Source organism: Setaria viridis, chromosome 1, assembly GCF_005286985.2.
Source record: "Setaria viridis chromosome 1, Setaria_viridis_v4.0, whole genome shotgun sequence".
In the NCBI taxonomy this organism is placed as follows: domain Eukaryota; kingdom Viridiplantae; phylum Streptophyta; class Magnoliopsida; order Poales; family Poaceae; genus Setaria; species Setaria viridis.
Window position 1 is genome coordinate 37,847,050 of NC_048263.2, and position 18,396 is coordinate 37,865,445.

At 51.6% G+C, this 18,396-nt stretch overlaps 3 protein-coding genes across 5 annotated transcripts; 1 reads left to right on the top strand and 2 right to left on the bottom strand.

The window, feature by feature from the left end:
- Positions 1-4,664: 4,664 nt before the first annotated feature.
- Positions 4,665-11,463, top strand: LOC117838599 (probable RNA-binding protein ARP1). Of its 2 annotated transcripts, none has more exons than XM_034718697.2 (6): positions 4,665-5,478; positions 5,624-5,750; positions 7,594-7,726; positions 10,207-10,240; positions 10,605-10,884; positions 11,123-11,463. In XM_034718697.2, exons 1-6 carry the CDS (start codon positions 5,200-5,202, stop codon positions 11,227-11,229), a joined length of 960 nt encoding a protein of 319 aa, XP_034574588.1. In that variant the 5' UTR covers positions 4,665-5,199; the 3' UTR covers positions 11,230-11,463. The 2 variants fall into 2 exon arrangements, with proteins under 2 accessions (XP_034574588.1, XP_034574577.1); XM_034718686.2 differs by having other exon boundaries at positions 4,672-5,478; positions 11,120-11,463.
- A 191-nt stretch (positions 11,464-11,654) lies between these two features.
- Positions 11,655-13,812, bottom strand: LOC117838582 (7-deoxyloganetin glucosyltransferase). 2 transcript variants are annotated; one of them, XM_034718668.2, is made up of 2 exons: positions 13,006-13,812; positions 11,655-12,903 (listed from the first exon to the last, which is right to left on the bottom strand). In XM_034718668.2, exons 1-2 carry the CDS (start codon positions 13,508-13,510, stop codon positions 11,906-11,908), a joined length of 1,503 nt encoding a protein of 500 aa, XP_034574559.1. In that variant the 5' UTR covers positions 13,511-13,812; the 3' UTR covers positions 11,655-11,905. The 2 variants fall into 2 exon arrangements, with proteins under 2 accessions (XP_034574559.1, XP_034574567.1); XM_034718676.2 differs by having other exon boundaries at positions 11,655-12,855; positions 13,006-13,792.
- Positions 13,813-14,959: 1,147 nt separating this feature from the next.
- Positions 14,960-18,169, bottom strand: LOC117841661 (7-deoxyloganetin glucosyltransferase). The gene is made up of 2 exons (XM_034722114.2): positions 16,165-18,169; positions 14,960-16,039 (listed from the first exon to the last, which is right to left on the bottom strand). The coding sequence occupies exons 1-2, from the start codon at positions 16,682-16,684 to the stop codon at positions 15,087-15,089; spliced, it is 1,473 nt and encodes a 490-aa protein (XP_034578005.1). The 5' UTR covers positions 16,685-18,169; the 3' UTR covers positions 14,960-15,086.
- Positions 18,170-18,396: the final 227 nt, after the last annotated feature.

The window sequence follows — 18,396 nt, forward strand, 5'->3', positions numbered from 1 at the left end:
GGCAGCGCTTGCCGCGATCTCGATTCCTCTCGGTGCACCCTTCCTCCCGGGAAGAAGTTTTGCCATCACGAGGAGGTTCGTCGGCAGAGACAGCGAAGACTTCCCGATCTAGTGACGTGGAGCTTCCGTCATCGCCCTCACCGTAAGGGTTTAGGGTTAGGACGAATTGAGGGACCTGGAACTCGCTGCAGTCCGAAAATTGGGTGGGTTCGCGTGGGACGTCGGATTGAATCTGGAAAGACTGCCCGAGTTTTTCGGAAAACACGACAACCGAGTTCTTGATACCAAAAGAGGCACATGGTTCCCCGCGCCGATCTTCCAGGGCGTAGTGCCGCCTCTAAGTGGTTGATGCACTCAGCAATGGTGTTGATAATACGATCTAGCCCCGCGATTAGATCGGTGGGTGTGGGTGGGCGGGTTGCCGCGAGGATGTGTGAGACCCTCTCCGAGAGATAGAGATCGCCAACCTGCTGGGCAAGCGGTGTGATGATCCTTGGGTGAAGACTTGCTCTGTCGGTGCAGATCCGACGGATGCCGAGCTAGCAGAGGTCGCCGAGTCGGCGAAGGAGACGATGGAGTTGGAGTCCATCAGCATGCTCCCGAAGCGGAGCTGGATTTGTTTGGCGAGAAAGTCCTTCATGCTCTCGGTGAAGATGACGCCGGGGCAGGATGCCTCGAGCTCGTTGGGGAGGATCTCACGATCACCCCTACTTGGCGCGCCAACTGTCGGATTTAGTGGCCGGCAGTCCACGAGGGGGTTACCCATGTGGTATATTTGTAGACGGGGAGATCACAAGACCAAAAGTTTGAATGGTAACACAAGGGCACAAGGTTTAGACAGGTTCAGACCTCCGGAGAGTAATACCCTACGTCCTGTGTTCTGGTGGATTGTATTGCTGGTATGGGATGTGAAGAATTGATGTCCCCTTAGGAGGCGTCCCTAGCCGCCTTATATAGGCTGACGATCTAGGGTTACAATCGGATAGGATCTAATCCTAGTCGGTTGTTACATGAAAAGCAATCCGAATCGATTCACAATAAGTATTCCGTGATATCCGGACGGAATCCGTTCATCCGACCTCCTGACTTGTGCTCCACGTGTTTTCATGTCTTGACCCACACGGCATGGTCGGACGGACCCACCTACCTGGGCCGACCAGTAGCCTGCCCTTATCCCTCACTTACAATCAGGAGATCAGAGGGTGTTTCTCCCGTGTGTTAACATAAGATGTTACGCTGTTTGAAAGTACAGGTTGGCCCAGAAGCCAAGTCCTGAACAAAACTGTACAACCATATACCCACCACCCACCAGTCCACTATTGTCGGTACTATACTACTATCATGCATTGATGATAGTATTAGTGGACGAATCGATGCTCGAAAAGTCATATATACTATAGTCTTGCCCAACGGTGAAGTAATAGGCTGATGGTAGTCAAGGTAGCACAGCTTTAAAGCCCAAGCATGTTGGATTGCTGGCCATGTGGGCTTCGGAGTTAGCCCATCGGGCCGCAACCATGCGCCCATAGGCCTGCTACGGGTGGACCGCCCCCGTTGCGCAGGCTTGTGTTGCAGCCTTCCTCCCACCATTCCCATTAATGTAGTGTAGCTCAGTGCAGTCGTCAAGAATCCAGCAATGGCGGCCAGTCTGCAGCATTTGGACGAGGCAAAATTTTCCACCACAGTGCAAGTGAATCACCGTACATACAAGACACTGATGAAACAAACCAAAGCGCGGATACTGCCGACACAGTAAAGCCATTCCCGTGATTCCATTCTCCATGCATGCATTGTACGTACCACATGAAGAGATATCTTCTAAGCTCTGGCCTGATCGCATCGCGTTCCTGTTCGCCGTACGCATCACTCCCTCCAAGCTTTACTATAGGTGCCGGCGGTGTACGTCCAGCCTAGTACCACAAGACTGCAGCTAATAAGATCGACGTACAGCTCGACACGATCTCTGCTGCTAAAATTTCTGAAAAGAACAGGGCCGGCCACAGCGGCAAAGATACCGATCAGAACACAGGTCATCATCGGCTACGGGCAGGCCAAGTTATGGCACCGCGATTCGGGTATTTCTCGGCGCTCGTACGCCCGTCGCGTCTGCCAGCTGCCGGAGCAGTTCGATCGCGTCCTCCCGGCAACAGCAGTTGCCTCTGCCGGCTCGCCGCGAAACAAACGGACTCTTTGCGCGTGGCGTGCCGCGGCAAGCTTCGTGCCGGCTGGCTGGCGCGGAAGCCGCGGCCGCCGCGCGCTAAAGAGCGATCGATCCCCGCCGCGCGAGTTGACAACAAACAAAAGAAACCCCCGAAAGAGACGCCAGGTGCGCAGCGACTAAACAATGCGAAGCACCAGCGATAAACAAAGCCATATCCGCTACACGGCTGATGGACATTCATTCGCCACCGCGACCAGCCAGCCACCAGCTAAGATTCACTCGCCACATTACTAACCGAAACCCGGAGCGATTAGATAGAGTAAGTAATACAGCTGACTATTCGTCGGGTGGCGATCGACGGATCGTGCATTCCAACAAGGCCTTGTCCTTCGCGTTTGGCCCCGTGGTTTTTTCCTACGAGACAGACCTCCAGCGGCCTCTTCCTGCCCTCCTCGTTGCTTGCCGTTAAAGAAACCGACCGGTGGCCAGCCAATGCTAGTGCTCGCATGGGGATTTAGTAGGCCCGTCTGACGGCTGACAGCGACGGGCGGATTAGCCTCGCTCGCCTCGTTTGCTAATGGCCGATCGATCGACGCAGGAAAAGGGGGATTAAACAATGTTAATCCTGGGCGGGGACCGGCGTTGTTGGGAGTATTTTGCGAGCGCTATCCGTCTGGACAGGTTGGTGGTGAAACCCGCGGAAAGGTCGACGGGGGCGGCGTGCATGCCTGTCTGTTGCTATCACCAGTTGCGTGTTCTGATATCCCCGGCCGCATCGTCTGCGCCCAAAGGGTTTCGGTTTCGGGCTTTTCAGTTTCAGCAGTGCAGCCGCTAGCTCCGAACAGGCGATCCCGCGTACAATAGTGGCAAGCAAGATACTAAATAGTATTTAGCGGTACGATAGCGGATTAGGGTCGGTATAGCGGATCGCGAATAACGGATGCTACAACGGATGCTAAGTCCCAGTAGCGGAATTCAAAAAATAGTCACAATTTAGAGCGTATATGAATATTAACATCAAATTTACTTTAAAAAATTAAAACTTTAAGTTAGCCATTACATTTTATGGTAAGAATCGCAGATAAATAGATATAATTAAGATGTGTGGATATATATTATCATTAAATTCTCATATCAATAAATAAAAAATTTATTTTTCATCTCATAATTCTTCATCATTATGTACATAATCCTTTTAAACATTATTAATTACCATTTGATTCATATTCATATATCCCTTGAATCATAAATGTAGCAAACAGTGGTCTAATATCAGTAATAGTGGTCGCAATATCAATTAATAGTGGACAATAACAGTCGTTAAGTCCAAACATGCTATCTTGGATCCACTACCTTATAGTGGCTACTATTGCGGATGTTAGGAATGCTACTAAGTACCATCATCGAGCAACAAAACTCGCACTGTCATGGGAACACATCCAGTCAGTTACAGAGTTACTGAATCGACGACGCGCTATGGACACGTCGAGTAATTCGGCGAACCAAACTCTGAAACATGACTTGTCCGGAGCCAAGAGGACAAAAGCATGCGCCGAACCAACGCCAGGGTCGCAGACGCAGGCCACCAATTTGCGCGCCACGGCCGATCAAGAACTCGTGCGAGAGAGAGGTCAAGCCCAACATGTCTTTTAAAATTTTCGAGTGCGTTCTAGGCCACAGCACCGGGCTTCATCAACAAAGCTTTGCGTGATGACGTGGCTGGTGACTCACTGCCCCCAGGCCCCAACCTTGTGGATAACGATGAACCGCATTTAATTCCCCTCCTCGCCAAAATCAATAGTAAAAAAGGGACCATCTCCAGCATGGTCAACTCGGAAGTAGAGTAGCTGATCTTGCTCGCTTTCATGCAATCCGCTCGTACTCTTTCGTGATTTTTCATCAAAAGAATGTTTTTCCACATAACCGTGTAACCGCGTAGCATGGATCGGAGTCGGCAACGATCTCGTACGGGAATCCTCTCAATTAATCACGTCACTAGCAAAGTTATCAATGGCGACACCGTGCAGCGGAGACGACCTTTGTTAATGATTACACACTTGGCTTTCGATTTTTTCCTCTCTCTTGCTCCAGCTAGAATGGCTAGCGTGTGTGTCCGCCTGTCCACACCTGATCACATCGATGGCAAAAGCAACCAAAGCTTCGTTCGGGGGTAGCCGATGCGGGCAAGGAAGCAACTCCGCCGCGACTAGTGTAGCAGCGAACAACTACGCCAACTAGGCGCACCCTAGAGTCTAGCCTAGGCTACTCGCCTAGTCGGCTAGGCCAGCCGCCGACGGCAACTCGGCGACGGCTCCCTCCAGTCCAGCGCGGTCTGCGCCGATGCGATGCGCGCGCGCGCGAACGCATCCCGCTACGCCGTCGCCGTTTGTGCGCGCGCGCGGGGTGGGCTCCGGGCTCGGGGTGGTCGCCCGGGCGAGAGCGACAGGGAGGACGCCCACCCAAGTGGGGGAAGGTGGCAGCACACCGCGCGGCGAGGGAGGGATCATAAAGAAATTGGTATGGAGAACAAGGAGGCTGGCGTTGTTGCAGGTGCTTATTTTAGTCCACCGGAAACGAGACTAGAAACTAGAAAGGGTCATGCAGCAGCTGTCATCCCACACCCGAACCCCTCTCTTCCAGCGCAGCGCCCAGCCACGGCCCCCCTTCTCCTCGGCTGGCCGCCTGCCTTGCCATCTCTCTCCCCTCTCCCCTCTTGACATATCCTTGCTCTTGCTTTCTTGTGAGGTGGAGAGACCGGGAGGTTATGGAAGGGGAGAAGTATACTAGGAAACCTAAGGGGAGGGGGCAACCGCAGGAGGCCAGGTCTCTCTGCCTAGCAATCCGGCCCGCCCGAAACCACTAGCAGAGTCCGGGCGGGTTTAGTTTTGCTCTCCCGGCCCTTTTGTCCCCGGCCACAAAGATCATCATCGATCGGGGACTAGCAAGTCCAGAGCGAGTCCCAGACACCGGAGGGGAGACGAGACGCCGGCGGCAGATACATACGGTGCGAGCGAGCGAGCGTGCGGCGTCAACGTAAGATGGCTGCGGCTTCATCGTCCTCCTCTGGCGCCGGCGGGTCCCCGGCCCACGCGCCCCCGGGCGGCGGCGGTGGTGGCGGCGGGGGTTCCGGGGGCGGGGCCCCGTACCACAACCGGTCGCGGTTCGGCGACACGACGCTGACCAAGGTGTTTGTGGGCGGCCTGGCGTGGGAGACGCCGTCCGACGGGCTGCGCCAGCACTTCGAGGCCTACGGCGAGATACTCGAGGCCGTCGTCATCACCGATCGCGAGACCGGCCGCTCCAAGGGCTACGGCTTCGTAAGTCGACTCGACGACCCCCTCCTTTGCTTCTTCCCCTCATCTTGCCATATGTTGCGTGCCGTGCTCCGACCGATCGGCCGCGAGCGCTTGGCCTCAGATCGATTCTCACCAGATGCATCCATGTGTCGTCTCCGCATCGCAGGTGATCTTCCGGCACCCTGACTCGGCGGCGCGGGCTGTGCAGAACCCGAACCCGGTGATCGCCGGGCGGCGCGCCAACTGCAACATTGCGGCGTTCGGCCCGCCGCGGCCCGCCGCGCAGGCGAGAGGTGAGCGACCCGAGGAACCAAACCAAATCAATGCTCCTCCTGCCTCTCTCTGTTTTTCTTTTTTACTTTCCCTTGCTCTCGCAAGGCACGCGCATGTGCATGGCAGTAATAACCGGGGCATCATTAGCGCCGGCGGCCGTACGGCGATTTACCGGATAAGCTTGATTAGGGCAACCGTGTTCTCCTCCTGATTTCTCCCATGGGGGAGGGGGATTATTGGCAGATGGGTGGGGGCCCACCGCTGCCCAGCTGGTGAAACACTGGGCGCCAGCACACGGGAACCAGGACGGCCACTACTATTTCTGCATTGGGACGGGGAAGGCAGCAGGCACTAATCAAACCATGGCTCATGGCTCACGGCCTCACGAGTCGTCATGGTCTCATCTCATCTCATGGGCTCATGGCTGTGCTTGCCCAGCCTGGCCTTGCAGTGGCTGCCCCCTAATTCGCTGCATCCGCTGCACGCTACCTGGTCTGCTCACCCCCACCCCCCACCTTGTTAAGTCTAGTCACGCTCACGCATGTATTTCAGCCATGAAATCTGGGTGCCACTACCTTTGGAGATTTTTTTTTCCAGGACTTCTTCTAATTCTTCGTTCCAAACAGACCCTAGTAGCTTCTAGGCATTTTTTTTGGAGTTGGAGAGTTGGTCCAGGCATTTGGGTGAACGGCTGCTTGGTGTGCAAGATCGATGCCGGTAGCATCTTGGCAGAATGGCGGTTATGGGAGGGCTTTGTGGGGCTGGTACTATTTTCCTCTTTGCCTGCAGAGAAAGACCAAGTTGCATTGACCGCGAGCATGCAACTGGTGGTATGCTGCATCGTTCCAGCGACAGTGAGGTGTAAAGGGGTGGAAATTATCGCTGGAGAATCGGGGAATCCATCCAGCCGCCTTTCTTTTCTAGTGAAAACCGATGCATGGCTTTACAAAATGTTCGGCAGCATATACTAGTACTACACACCCTTTCCTGTAGTCTTTCAGACTTTGACCCGGTTGAGTGTCAACCACTGGAGGAATAGATGCCCGATTCTGTGCATGGAAATAGTTGTGCCGATGGTTTGATGCACCTTTTTTTTTTGCTTCTCTTCCTCCGATCTGATTCGCTCGATAGAAGATTTTCCTTGCAATCCTTCATTTCAATATGAGCCTCTCGATATACGCCTGATAACCTAGCTAGGATTCCAAATTGTGGTGTTTTCATCTTTATTTTTCTTTTTGATTTGATATGATACAGTTGGTACGGCGCTTTTCGAATAAGCTGGGTTATAATGGCATTGCTCTTCTTTCTCCGTTTCACGGTAGAACAAATTGGCATACTATTTCTGCAAAACTGTTCAGTGTATTACAGCACAAACACAATAATGCAGCACCAGATTGGAGTAGGTTCAAGTGCTGGCTAGCTAGGACAGCCTTGAAGCATTTGGCGCTGTGCTAATCTAGCAGTGCTCACTTAAAGAAACCTCTTTCTTCTATTATTCTAGACCAAATGCAGTAAGAAACAGATTTGATTTCTTTTTGAAGCAGTGTTATCTTTTTATTTATCCAAAACATAGAAAAGCGTAGGTTTGCCAAGCCATCATGCCCTGAAAGAAACCAGAGCCCTTCTGGTCAGTCAAACCCAGTCCAGCGCAGGGCACATGGTGATACCTCCCTTGCACAGGCCACACAACTGTTCTTGCAAGCGATGCTCTCCTGTCCACAATACATGCATGCAACATGCGTACGCCTGCTCTGCTCTGCACTGTACTATGTTATGCTGCTCGGTGTATTATTTGTTTGGTGCGCGCTGCGTCCTCTGCACCCTGCTGTTTAACATGCCATTGCCACCACCGTTTCCCTGCAGGTAGAGGAGGAGGAGGAGGAGGAGCCCGGGGGCCCCACATGCAGGATCAGCCGCAGCTTGGTCCGCCCTACAGGGTGCCGTCGCAGATGACCCCGCCTCACGGCGCCGCCGTGTTCTACCATCCCCAGTACGGGTGAGTGCCCCTATCTCCTATACGTTTCAGCTGTTCTGCCTTAAAATCCCTGGAGCCAATACGCACAGCTCAGCTGAGCTCAGCTCACGATGATGCGCGGGTGATACGAGCAGTCGAGCACTGCATACGCGTGCGTCGATATCGAGTGCGCGTGCGTGCATGCGTGTAATGTATCACCGGAGCTGCGCGTCGTCATCGTGGGATCCGAGCACGCTGCAACTCTGAATTTTTCAATTGACAGCGGCGGCACATGTCCATTTCAGCGCCTTGTCATTGTGTTCTCTTTCTCAATTCTTGTTCTGATCCGGAGAGGATAGCCGGCGTTACTCGTTAGGTCGTGACAACTCCACGTCGTTCGTAGTGGCTGCCTTTTGGGACGATTTGGAGTTTGGGAGAGCCGTGCAGTTTCACGGCATGAATTTTGATGCTCTGGGCAGGGTTTTAGTTCAGAGACTTTTGCATGCTGAACTGACCTCAGAGGCAAGCAGATGGAGTTGTGATAGAAAAGCAAGTCATTTGAGCTGCTCTTGTGCGGGACGAGAACAGCGAAAAGGCATTGGTCTTTGTCGAGGTTCCATTTGCCTGAGATGAGTAGCTGACTGCTGCCTGGGTTTCACTTTCATGGAATCAGGGTCATGTTCCTTTCACGCCACAGCTTTCCGTTATCGTTTTCCTTAATTGGACAGGTGGGTTCAGTTGCCAAGCCGCGCAGATGGGCCCACGTGTCCCCATGCCTCTTCTGCTGGGCCCTGAGATAGGCCCATTAAATTTGGGCCAATGGGAGGCAGACAGCAGCTCAGCTTGGGCAATTCAACTCTGGTGGTCCCGTCCCGTCCGGCCCTCCTCTCTTTCTCTCTTACCCCGGACAGCAGACCACCATGGGCTGTGGTTGCCTGCCCTGCAAACACTCTCTTCCCCTTGTTGTTTTCCTGCAGAGTTAAATGGCTGCATTCATATCGTAGAGGAGGTGTTTGGATACCAGGATTAAAGTTTAGTCCTGTCATATCGGATGTTCGGATGTTAATTAGGAAGACTAAATATGAGCTAATTATAAAACTAATTGCAAAGCCCCTAGGTTAATTCGCGAGACGAATCTATTAAGCCTAATTAATCCATCATTAGCAAATGGTTACTATAGCACCACATTGTCAAATCATGGACTAATTAAGCTTAATAGATTCGTCTCACGAATTAGACTCCATCTGTGTAATTAGTTTTGTAATTAGACTATGTTTAATGCTCCTAATTAGTATCTAAACATCCGATGTGACAGGGCTAAACTTTAGCCACCTTGAGCCAAACACCCCCTAAGGGGATACCCCCTTGCTAAACTTTTAGCAAATGTCATATCGAATATTTGGATGCTAATTAGGAGTATTAAACATAGGCTAATTACAAAACTAATTGCACAGATGTAGTCTAATTCACGAGACAAATCTATTAAGCCTAATTAGTCCATGATTTGATAATGTGGTGCTACAGTAACCATTTGCTAATGATGGATTAATTAGGCTTAATAGATTCGTCTCGCGAATTAGCACAAGGGTTCTGCAATTAGTTTTATAATTAGCTCATGTTTAGTCCTCCTAATTAGCATCCGAACATCCGATGTGACACTGCTAAAATTTAGCACCTAGTATCCCAACGCCCCCTAATAATACAGCCGGCTACTAGCTGTAAGTATCTTTGCAGCCTATCTCTCAACCCACCCATATACTAGTGAGCTCTTCAATATTAATATAAGACCCACTTGTCTCTCTCACAAAGTTTCTTGGTTTTTGTGTCTAAGTGGGCTGTAAGTTTACAGCGTGCTTCTTCTCTCTCCTCTCCTCTCTCCTCCACCTCAGCATTTAGCCTACTTACAACATGCTATTATACTTGCTCTTAGTAATGCTTGGCTTCACAGATATTTGCTGTGCTCCTCCGTACCAATCCATTGGCATGTATATAATACTCACCATAAATTTGTAGTAGGATTTCATGAACAATTTTGCTACTTCGTAGATTCTGTTTTTACACTTATGCAAGTTACTATACTGGTTTCCTTGCGTAGATTCTGTTTTTACACTTATGCAAGTTACTATACTGGTTTCCTTGGGATTTGTAAGGATGATATTATTCGAATTACATGTTTACTTATAGGTCCCCTACCTGACATTTTTTTGTTTGTAGTAAGGTTAGTACTCCTGATACCATCCTGCCAGCTGGTTAGGCGTTTTTAGGTTGTTGTGAGCAATGAACAGCAAGCAACTTTTTCCTAATGAACTATTAAACGAAGTACTACGATGCCAGGACTGAAAAGGGGGCCACTGTATGATGAGCTCCTTATTTTAGCTCGACATATAATAGTGTCTGAGATAATTTTGGGCTTTACAGCCATGATAATTGGTGGGAGTGAGAGATAATGATGGGCCTCAGGCTCAGCTCAATCACTATCAATCTTTTATAATGCACTGAAGATGTTCTGTAAACTTTTGCAGGTACTGGTACCCACCTGATTATCCATTCCAACAGGCAAGCAATCCAATCACCATTTGATCTACTCCCTTCAATGTCATTTTGTTTGTTTTTACTCCCATCACTTGCATGCTAGTTGTTCCTTGCTCCATACATCCGCAATAATCGGCAATAATACCCTATGAAAAATAGGTTAAACTGTACTATTTACTGTCCATGGTCTGAAACTCTTAATTCGGTATTTTTGAAAAAAATCCTCTTCTTAGAATACACAATTTTCAGTAGTGAAACTTCACGTTAGCTGCATGATAGTGCCTTTGTTTATTATATTGAGCATCGTGTTATATTTTATACTAGAATTAGACACTAGCACAACCTGGCAGCCTAACTGAAAACATCAAATCTGAAAACCTATGAGCAGGCATTGTACAATCCTCAAGTGCTGCAACATTACTACCCTCAGATGTATGGTCCAACCTCCCCTTCAGGACCACCATACCAATACATGGGGTACATGCCCGGTGGCCCGAGTCCAAGGACTGGCTTCTCGTCGTCGATGCAGCAACCTGCACGGCCCCCATTCTTTCAGCAGCCAACGGCACAGATGGAGGGTTCTTTCCCATCGGGGTCTTCACTCCCACCTAATTTCAGACTCCAGCTGCCCCCTCATACAGTCTCAAGGGAATCTGATGATGCTTCCGGTATGCCACTCCTATCATTCTTTTTCAGTTAGTTTTGGTGCTGAAACCAGCAAGAGAAACACATTTTTTTAGTTTATAATATAATTCAAATGTCAAAAGGTACCCGTTACTATGAAGTCTTAGTATCAGAAGATTATATGTTTACTTTTGACATAAGTCAACTGCAGCAAAGAAACAACGTACACATAACTTTTTTCAGCAAAACTGATATCTTCTTACTGTTCGCATATCTTAGCAGGATCTCAATCAGCTCCACCAACCTCTTCTGCAGAAGCTACAAGCACAAACAACCAGGAAGCTTCAGGGCCTGTAACGTCAAATTCAGATGCAAACACATCAAACTGACTTGCTGAAAATCCTGGCAAAATTATCTGATATCAAACTTCTGCAGACTATTAGTGGTCTGATAGAGTCCATGAAACTCACATCTTGATTGAAAAAGCATCCAAAGATTTGTTCTTTCATTATTTCCGATTCTTTTCTAATTCTTGCAATGCATTTCTTCGCTGAATCAATTGTACGGCCAACTGAATTTCAAGTTAAAAATTCAGAAATTCGCCAGAATAAGTTCCAGCAGCATTTTACTGTCCAAACTCCGAAGTACTGTCGTGATGTTAGTCATCTTAAATATGCATAGTTCTTCTACGAGGAACTAACTTGCAATCCTTTGATCAAGAGGCAGACACCGAATTATACTGCTGTTTTGTTCATTGAAGAATCAGTTCGTTCTGTAGTATGACAGGTGAAACTACAGGCCTACCTGAAAATACTGACAAGAAAACATGCGCTTTCATTCTGAAAATAAACAATGTCCATATGCCGCCATGTTTTCTACTGTGGAAACAAACGCGGCACTCATAATACAACAGTTTAGTCCTATCCTGAATGGAACACTTGTAGTACTTGCATATTACAACAGGTGTGGTCCAGGGGAAATTTACTGGTAATCACTTTGGTTTTCATAGGCATGTACATAGTCCACTGCAAGTCTGTAACTGATTCAACAACACTGTTCAGATAATCAGGTTGCAGTTGTAGGAACACTTCCTTCAAGCATGAATCCGACCAAACGGTCAATGTTAACGCTGGAGGTCCCGCCTTCCTCCGTTGCCGCCACGGCATTCTCCTTCCACATAGCTGCTTTCGCGTTCATGTCTTTGCCTTTCTCGCCATCCATGGCTTCTTTTATGAGCCGCGCCACCTCCTCCCTCGTGACATTGTTGTCAATCTCCAGCCCGATGTCCCACTTGGTGCAGGCGTATCGGCAGTTGGTCATCTGCTCGGCGAAGAAGGGCCAGCAGATCATCGGCACGCCGGCGCATATGCTCTCCAGCGTCGAGTTCCACCCTGAGTGCGTCAGGAACAGCCCGGTCGACGGGTGCGACAGGACCTCTTCCTGCGGGCACCAGCTCAGGAAGAGCCCCCTCTCTCTCGTCTCAGCGAAGAACTCTTCCGGCAGCACGGCCTTCTCGCCGGTGACGAGGTCCGGCCGGATCACCCACAGGAACGGCCGGCCGCAGCTCGCCAGACCCCACGCGAACTCGGCGAGCTGGACCGGCGTCATGACCGTGATGCTGCCGAAGTTGACGTACACGACGGATCCCAGCCGCTGGGTGTCCAGCCAGCGGAGGCAGTTCGCGTCCTCCTTCCAGAGGTTGCCGCCGATCGCGGCGGCGTCGGGGTGGGCGGCCAAGTTCTTGACGAACGTGACGAGCGGGCCGATGGTGTACACGCGCGGGAAGATGCGGCGCAGCGCGTCCACGACGTCCTGCTCCAACGCGTCGAACGTGTTGATGATGATCCCCTGCGCGTGGTGGGTGTTCTGCGCCTCTCTGCTGTCGAAGTGGACCATGAACTCGTCCGGGTCCGTCGTGCGGATGAAGCTAGGGATGTCTCGCAGACGGATGCCCGGCATCCCGGGCACCCAGTCCAGCACCGTGTCCAGGTACCCGTTGGTCAGGTAGCTCTCATCTGCGACATGCGCAGCACAAACATGTGTGCGAACTGTTACAGCTACAACTAGTAGGAGTAACGTAGAATTTCACGCGAAAACAGAATCAGTTCAGAACTTGAACCCATCAAGGGGATGTGGAGCCTGCCGTACTGGACACGTGAACGTACCTTTGAGTGGCACGTAGCCTCTGTCCATGAGCTCCTTGAAGTGGAGGTACCCCATGAAGCCACAGGCGCTCATGGTACAGAACACGAGCGCCAGGATGCCCATCCCGTTGGCCACCCTCTGCGCGAAGCTCATGAAGTTGTCCAGCACGACGCAGGTGACCGGCGGCCGGCCCGGGGCGCTGTTGAGCCTGGCCAGGAGGTCCCCGAACGGCGCGGCGGCGTTCCGGGACAGGGACTCGCAGAGCGCGGGGATGCTCTGCGTGACGTCGTCGTTGTCGGACGGCGGCAGGCCGTCCGGGATGGCCTCGAACCGGAAGTCGTCGAGGCCCGCCAGGGCGTCCGCGCCCCGGGACCGGAGCAGGCGGCGGCGGTTGTACTCGGAGTTGACGTAGGTGATGAAGAAGCCCCTGGCGTGCAGCACCTTGGCGAGCTGCAGCAGCGGCGTGACATGGCCCTGCGCCGGGTACGGGATGAACACCGCGTGCGGGCGCGAGTTGGAGCCCATGGCGGGCTTGGATGACGTGGTGGGTGATGGATTGATCACTGATGGTCCCTATGAATCTGTTACGGCATGCCGGCAGCCTAGTATTATAGCCTTATAGTGGTATATGTGGAGGCGCATCTCCTGCGAAGCAGGCAGAAAGGCCAGGGCTCTAGCGATCAACGACACGACGCAATCGATACGGCTCTAGGAATCATGGCCAGATGGCCTCATCACCTAGTGAGAGCTCTCATACACCGCTGCTCCAATCCATCTGCAGAGGTTGTCAGATAGGTTGCCCGGGCAGAGATCAAATATGCGCATCGTTTCCATCGCGCCGAGCCGCGACGAAGCAGTCGCTCCGGTGCTTACAGCGATGGCTGGATTTATTATCCCCGGCGCTGGGCCGTGATTGGAGCAGCCACGGTCCACGGCTGCCGTGTGCCGGCGTCGACCAGAGCGGGAGTCCTGGAGTTGCCAATGGCCAGGGAGTCCGCTAGCTATACTGTTCTGTCTGTCCGTATTATACTATACTGGCGTGGAAGAGTAGAAACTGTTGCTATTGGTAGTGAGCAATTTTTGACAGGTAGTGGTGGAGATTAACGTCGACATGTAGGATGGTAGCTAGTGGCAACGGGACAAAAGATACTGCGCACAGCCCATAAGCCGAAAGGGCCTTGGGCTCATTTGGTGCACCAGAACAAGCCTAACGGGTAAAATTTGTCGCTGCAGCCGTGTCCATCGTCAAAATAATCTCTCCCTCAATCGTCAATTACCTAGTGGAGACGATTGGTCTTGCCGTGCACATCAATGGCACCAATTTCTGACTCCATGACCATTGGCAAACTCCAGGAGTCCCGCTGGTGGACGCCGGCACACGGCAGCCGTGGACCATGGCTACTTCAATCACGAGCTCTTTTACGATACACAATACACTAGTAGTGGTATATAGTATAGGGAAGATCTAACCATCTATTATTATAACCATCTCATTGTGTTGTGTTTATTCTAAACAATATGGCATCCAATTTAAATAAAAAAGTATAGTCACAATTCGAGGGGAAATGCATTTTAAGTTTCTGAATCAAGCTAGGTAATCACCCACCCAATTCCCTCCAACGAAATTATGTCAAATGTCATGTATATGTCGTCGGTTGGTTTGCTTCATACTTCCTCTCAGTAATTCATCTTCTATAACACTAATTTCAAAATCGGAAGGTTTCGAAGATCAAATGTTGTGGTGCGGCCCATGAGCCGGAAGGGACGCATCCTAGAATATTGGGCTCATTTTGTGCATAGGCCGATAAAATCTGTTCTCCAAGGACAGAAGGCTTGACAAAAAGAAGTTATAAGAAAAAGAAAAAAGAAAATAAAAAAGAGGCATCATGCGTTCCATAGACTCCACTGTACTTGTTTTCGTAAGACCGCACAATTCATTCATCTTCTAACTATGTTTGCTCGTTCGTCTCGAACTTTCGATAATTGACATGAACACATTTGTTGATAGTTGAGTCGAGACATGAAATCTTTCACTTCGAACAAAAGGAGTCAATTCCCAGGAGAAAGATTAGGATAATTGGAAGATCACCACAGCTCATGTTTAAGCAGATTCAGCTTGGAAATCATCATTTCCTGCGAGCAAAAATTCAACGAGGCGGTCCAAGTTCTTCCTCGAGGATCCGCCTTCCTCCACGGCTTCCTTGGCTTTCTCCTTCCACACCATCGCCTTCACCCTCCTCGCCTTGCCGCTCTCGTCGTCCATGGCCTCTCGCACGAGCCGCGCCACCTCCTCCCTCCTCACGTCGCTGTCGATCTCCATCCCGATCCCCCACTTGGCGCACACGTACCTGCAGTTCGTCGGCTGCTCGGCGAAGAAGGGCCAGCAGAGCATCGGTACACCAGCGCATATGCTCTCCAGCGTCGAGTTCCAGCCGCAGTGCGTCAGGAACAGCCCGACGGACGGGTGCGAGAGGACCAGCTCCTGCGGACACCAGCTCGCAAGAACACCCCCTTCCTTGGTGTCCGTGACGAACTCCTCCGGCAGCATGGCGTTCTCGCCGGAGACGAGGTCCGGCCTGATGATCCACAGGAACGGCCTGCCGCAGCCCGCCAGGCCCCAAGCGAACTCCGTGAGCTGAGCGGGGGTCATAACCGTGATGCTGCCGAAGTTGACGTACACGACGGAACCCGGCCGCTGGGTGTCGAGCCACCGGAGGCAGCTCGTGTCCTCCTTCCAGAGGTTCCCGCCGATGGCGTCCAGCTCGCCTCCCCGCGCGGCGTTCGCGAACGCGGCGAGCGGGCCGACGGTGTACACGCGCGGGAACTCGCGGCGCAGCGCGTCCACCACGCCCTGCTCCAGCGCGTCGTAGGTGTTGAGGATGACCCCGCGGGCCTTGCGCGCGTTCTGCGCCTCGCCGCCGTCGAAGTTGAGCATCACGTCGTCCCGGTCCGTCGTCCTGATGAAGCTGGGGATGTCCTTCAGGCGCATGCCCGGCATGCCGGGGATCCAGTCGATCGCGGTGTCCAGGTACCCGTTTGTCAGGTCACTTTCGTCTAGCAATGTGCAGAACAAGACAACGCATTTCAGTGTGAGGCTGCTCAATTTTGGCAAATTGCTGGATTTAGATTTGGACTCGATTCGGTGCAATTCTTATCTGAATCCTACAAAAATCTGGTACCTTTCAGTGGCACGTAGCCTCGCCTGATGAGTTCGGCGAAGTGGAGGTACCCCATGAAGCCGCACGCGCTCGTTGTCCAGAAGACCAAGGCCAGGATGCCCATCTCCTCGGCGACCCTCTGCGCGAAGCTCATCACGCCGTCGGCTATGACGCAGCTGACCGCTGGCGCTCGGCTCCCTGGCCTGGCGTTCAGCCTCGCCAGCAGGTCCCTGAAGGGCGCAGCGCTGTGCTCGGTGGTGGAGAGGCAGAGCGCCGCGATGTCCTGCGTGACGTCGTCGTTGTCGGACGGCGGCAGGCCGTCCGGCACGGCCTCGAAGCAGAAGCCGTCGGCGCCGGCGAGGGAGTCCGGCCCGCGGGACCGGAGCAGGCGGCGGTGGTTGTACTCGGAGTTGACGTAGGTGATGTGGAACCCCTTGGCGTGCAGCGCCTTGGCGAGGTGCAGCATCGGCGTGACGTGGCCCTGCGCCGGCTGCGGGATGAGCACGGCGTGCGGCCGCCGTGGCGCGTCGTCGGAGCTCATCGTCACCGGTCCCGGTATCCGGCCGCCTGGAGTTGCGCCGACCGCCGGTGACGCCTGGGATTCAGGGACGAGTGTTCGCAGTCGCAGATGATCCGGAGGTGATGTTCCTCCACAAAGGCGGCCGGTTTGTGGTAAAGCAGGTGGCGCGTGACAGTGATGGCTGGTTTTGTTCGGTCACGTGTCCCTAGTGGTAACGTATAGTGCCATGGTGGAGACGAGACATTTGGATCCTTTGCCCAGCCTAGCCTGACCTTGCTGGGCAAGGATATGCATTTGGTGCCTGCTCTAGAAAGTTGCTTTGCTGGGCAAGCTTGCTTGTCCGAGCAAGGAAAAGCTTGCTGAGCTAGGCGAGCCAATTTTGCTCTCCGGCGTGGGCAAGGAAAGCACCAGCATCAATGTAAGTGTGCTTTGATCAAAGAACAGCATTAAGTGCTAGCAGCTACTTGCATGTACCGCTGGTTAGTGGGACACAATAGCTGTTGCTTTATTATTTTATTTGAGGTACATGTAATTCTGGTGTGGGTAAAAGCAGTATATGTTGCAAAAGTCTGTACATGTTACTGCTTCGGTAAGAGCACTCAGGCAAGCTTGCTCACTAGACAAAATAACCAAACAACTTAGCTATTTCTTGCCTAACCTTGCTCAGCTAGGCAAAGCAAGCATTGCCCAGCAAAGCAACCTCAGCAAAGGAACCGAAGGAACCTCAAAGTGACATCTGCTACAGGGTGCTACTGGCTCTAGTCGCTACAGCACAAGCTTGTGGATAATTCATCACGAGTGTCGGGATCTTGATGTTGTTGATGTTGATAACTGGAATCATCAATTATCGATGTCACCTCTCGGCACTTCACAACTTAGGTAGTGTTTGGTTGGTTGGATGAGGTTGAATGGGATAGGTCATCTATGGAATAATCCTGAATGGCATGGTATATGTTAAGTGTTTGATTGACTGTACATGATCATACATGATTTTCGTTTGGTTGTTTGAATGTGATGGTACGAGTGGTGCATGTACGTTGTTAGACATTTTAATTTATCCCACATATATGTAGTAACGTATGAAACATTAAATAAGATTTAATTTAAATAATAGATTGTATGCTATTACGTGAAGATTGTATCGGAGGACAGCATTGCATTGTGCAATATAAAAATCATCAAGATATCTCTACTGCCCAAATAGATAAAAAAAAATCAGGAGAGAAGACCCCTTCGTAGCCTACGATTCAATCCAATTGGGCATCAGAGATTGGAAGGATGAGGAAGGGTTAATTGCCTGGGGAGTTCGTGAAGGCGCCGCCAGGAGAGAACGACCAGCACAGCAGCATACCGTCCGTGCGGCTCTTGCGGGAGGGAAGGCCGTGTAGCCGGAGAGGGGAAGGGGTGGGGGGCGAGCGAGATGCAAGCGAGGCGCTCGTCTTGGATGGCGTCGTTCGGTGTTTTCTCCCACACGGATGGATACAACATCTATGGAGAACATTCGATGTGTCTAGACAGTTCGGTCCTGAACGAGATCATTCGATCCAGCAAGCAAACGGTGGGATGGGTGGGCCCCAGTAGCCATCCAGGATGCATCGGTGCACGTATGGTTGGGTGCAGGGACCAAACGCAGCCTTAGTACCATTTGCTTGGTAAAAGGGGAAAACACTCAGTATATTTGGACACTTCCCATGTCGATTTGAAATGATATAACAGCTCTAGGATTTATTTCA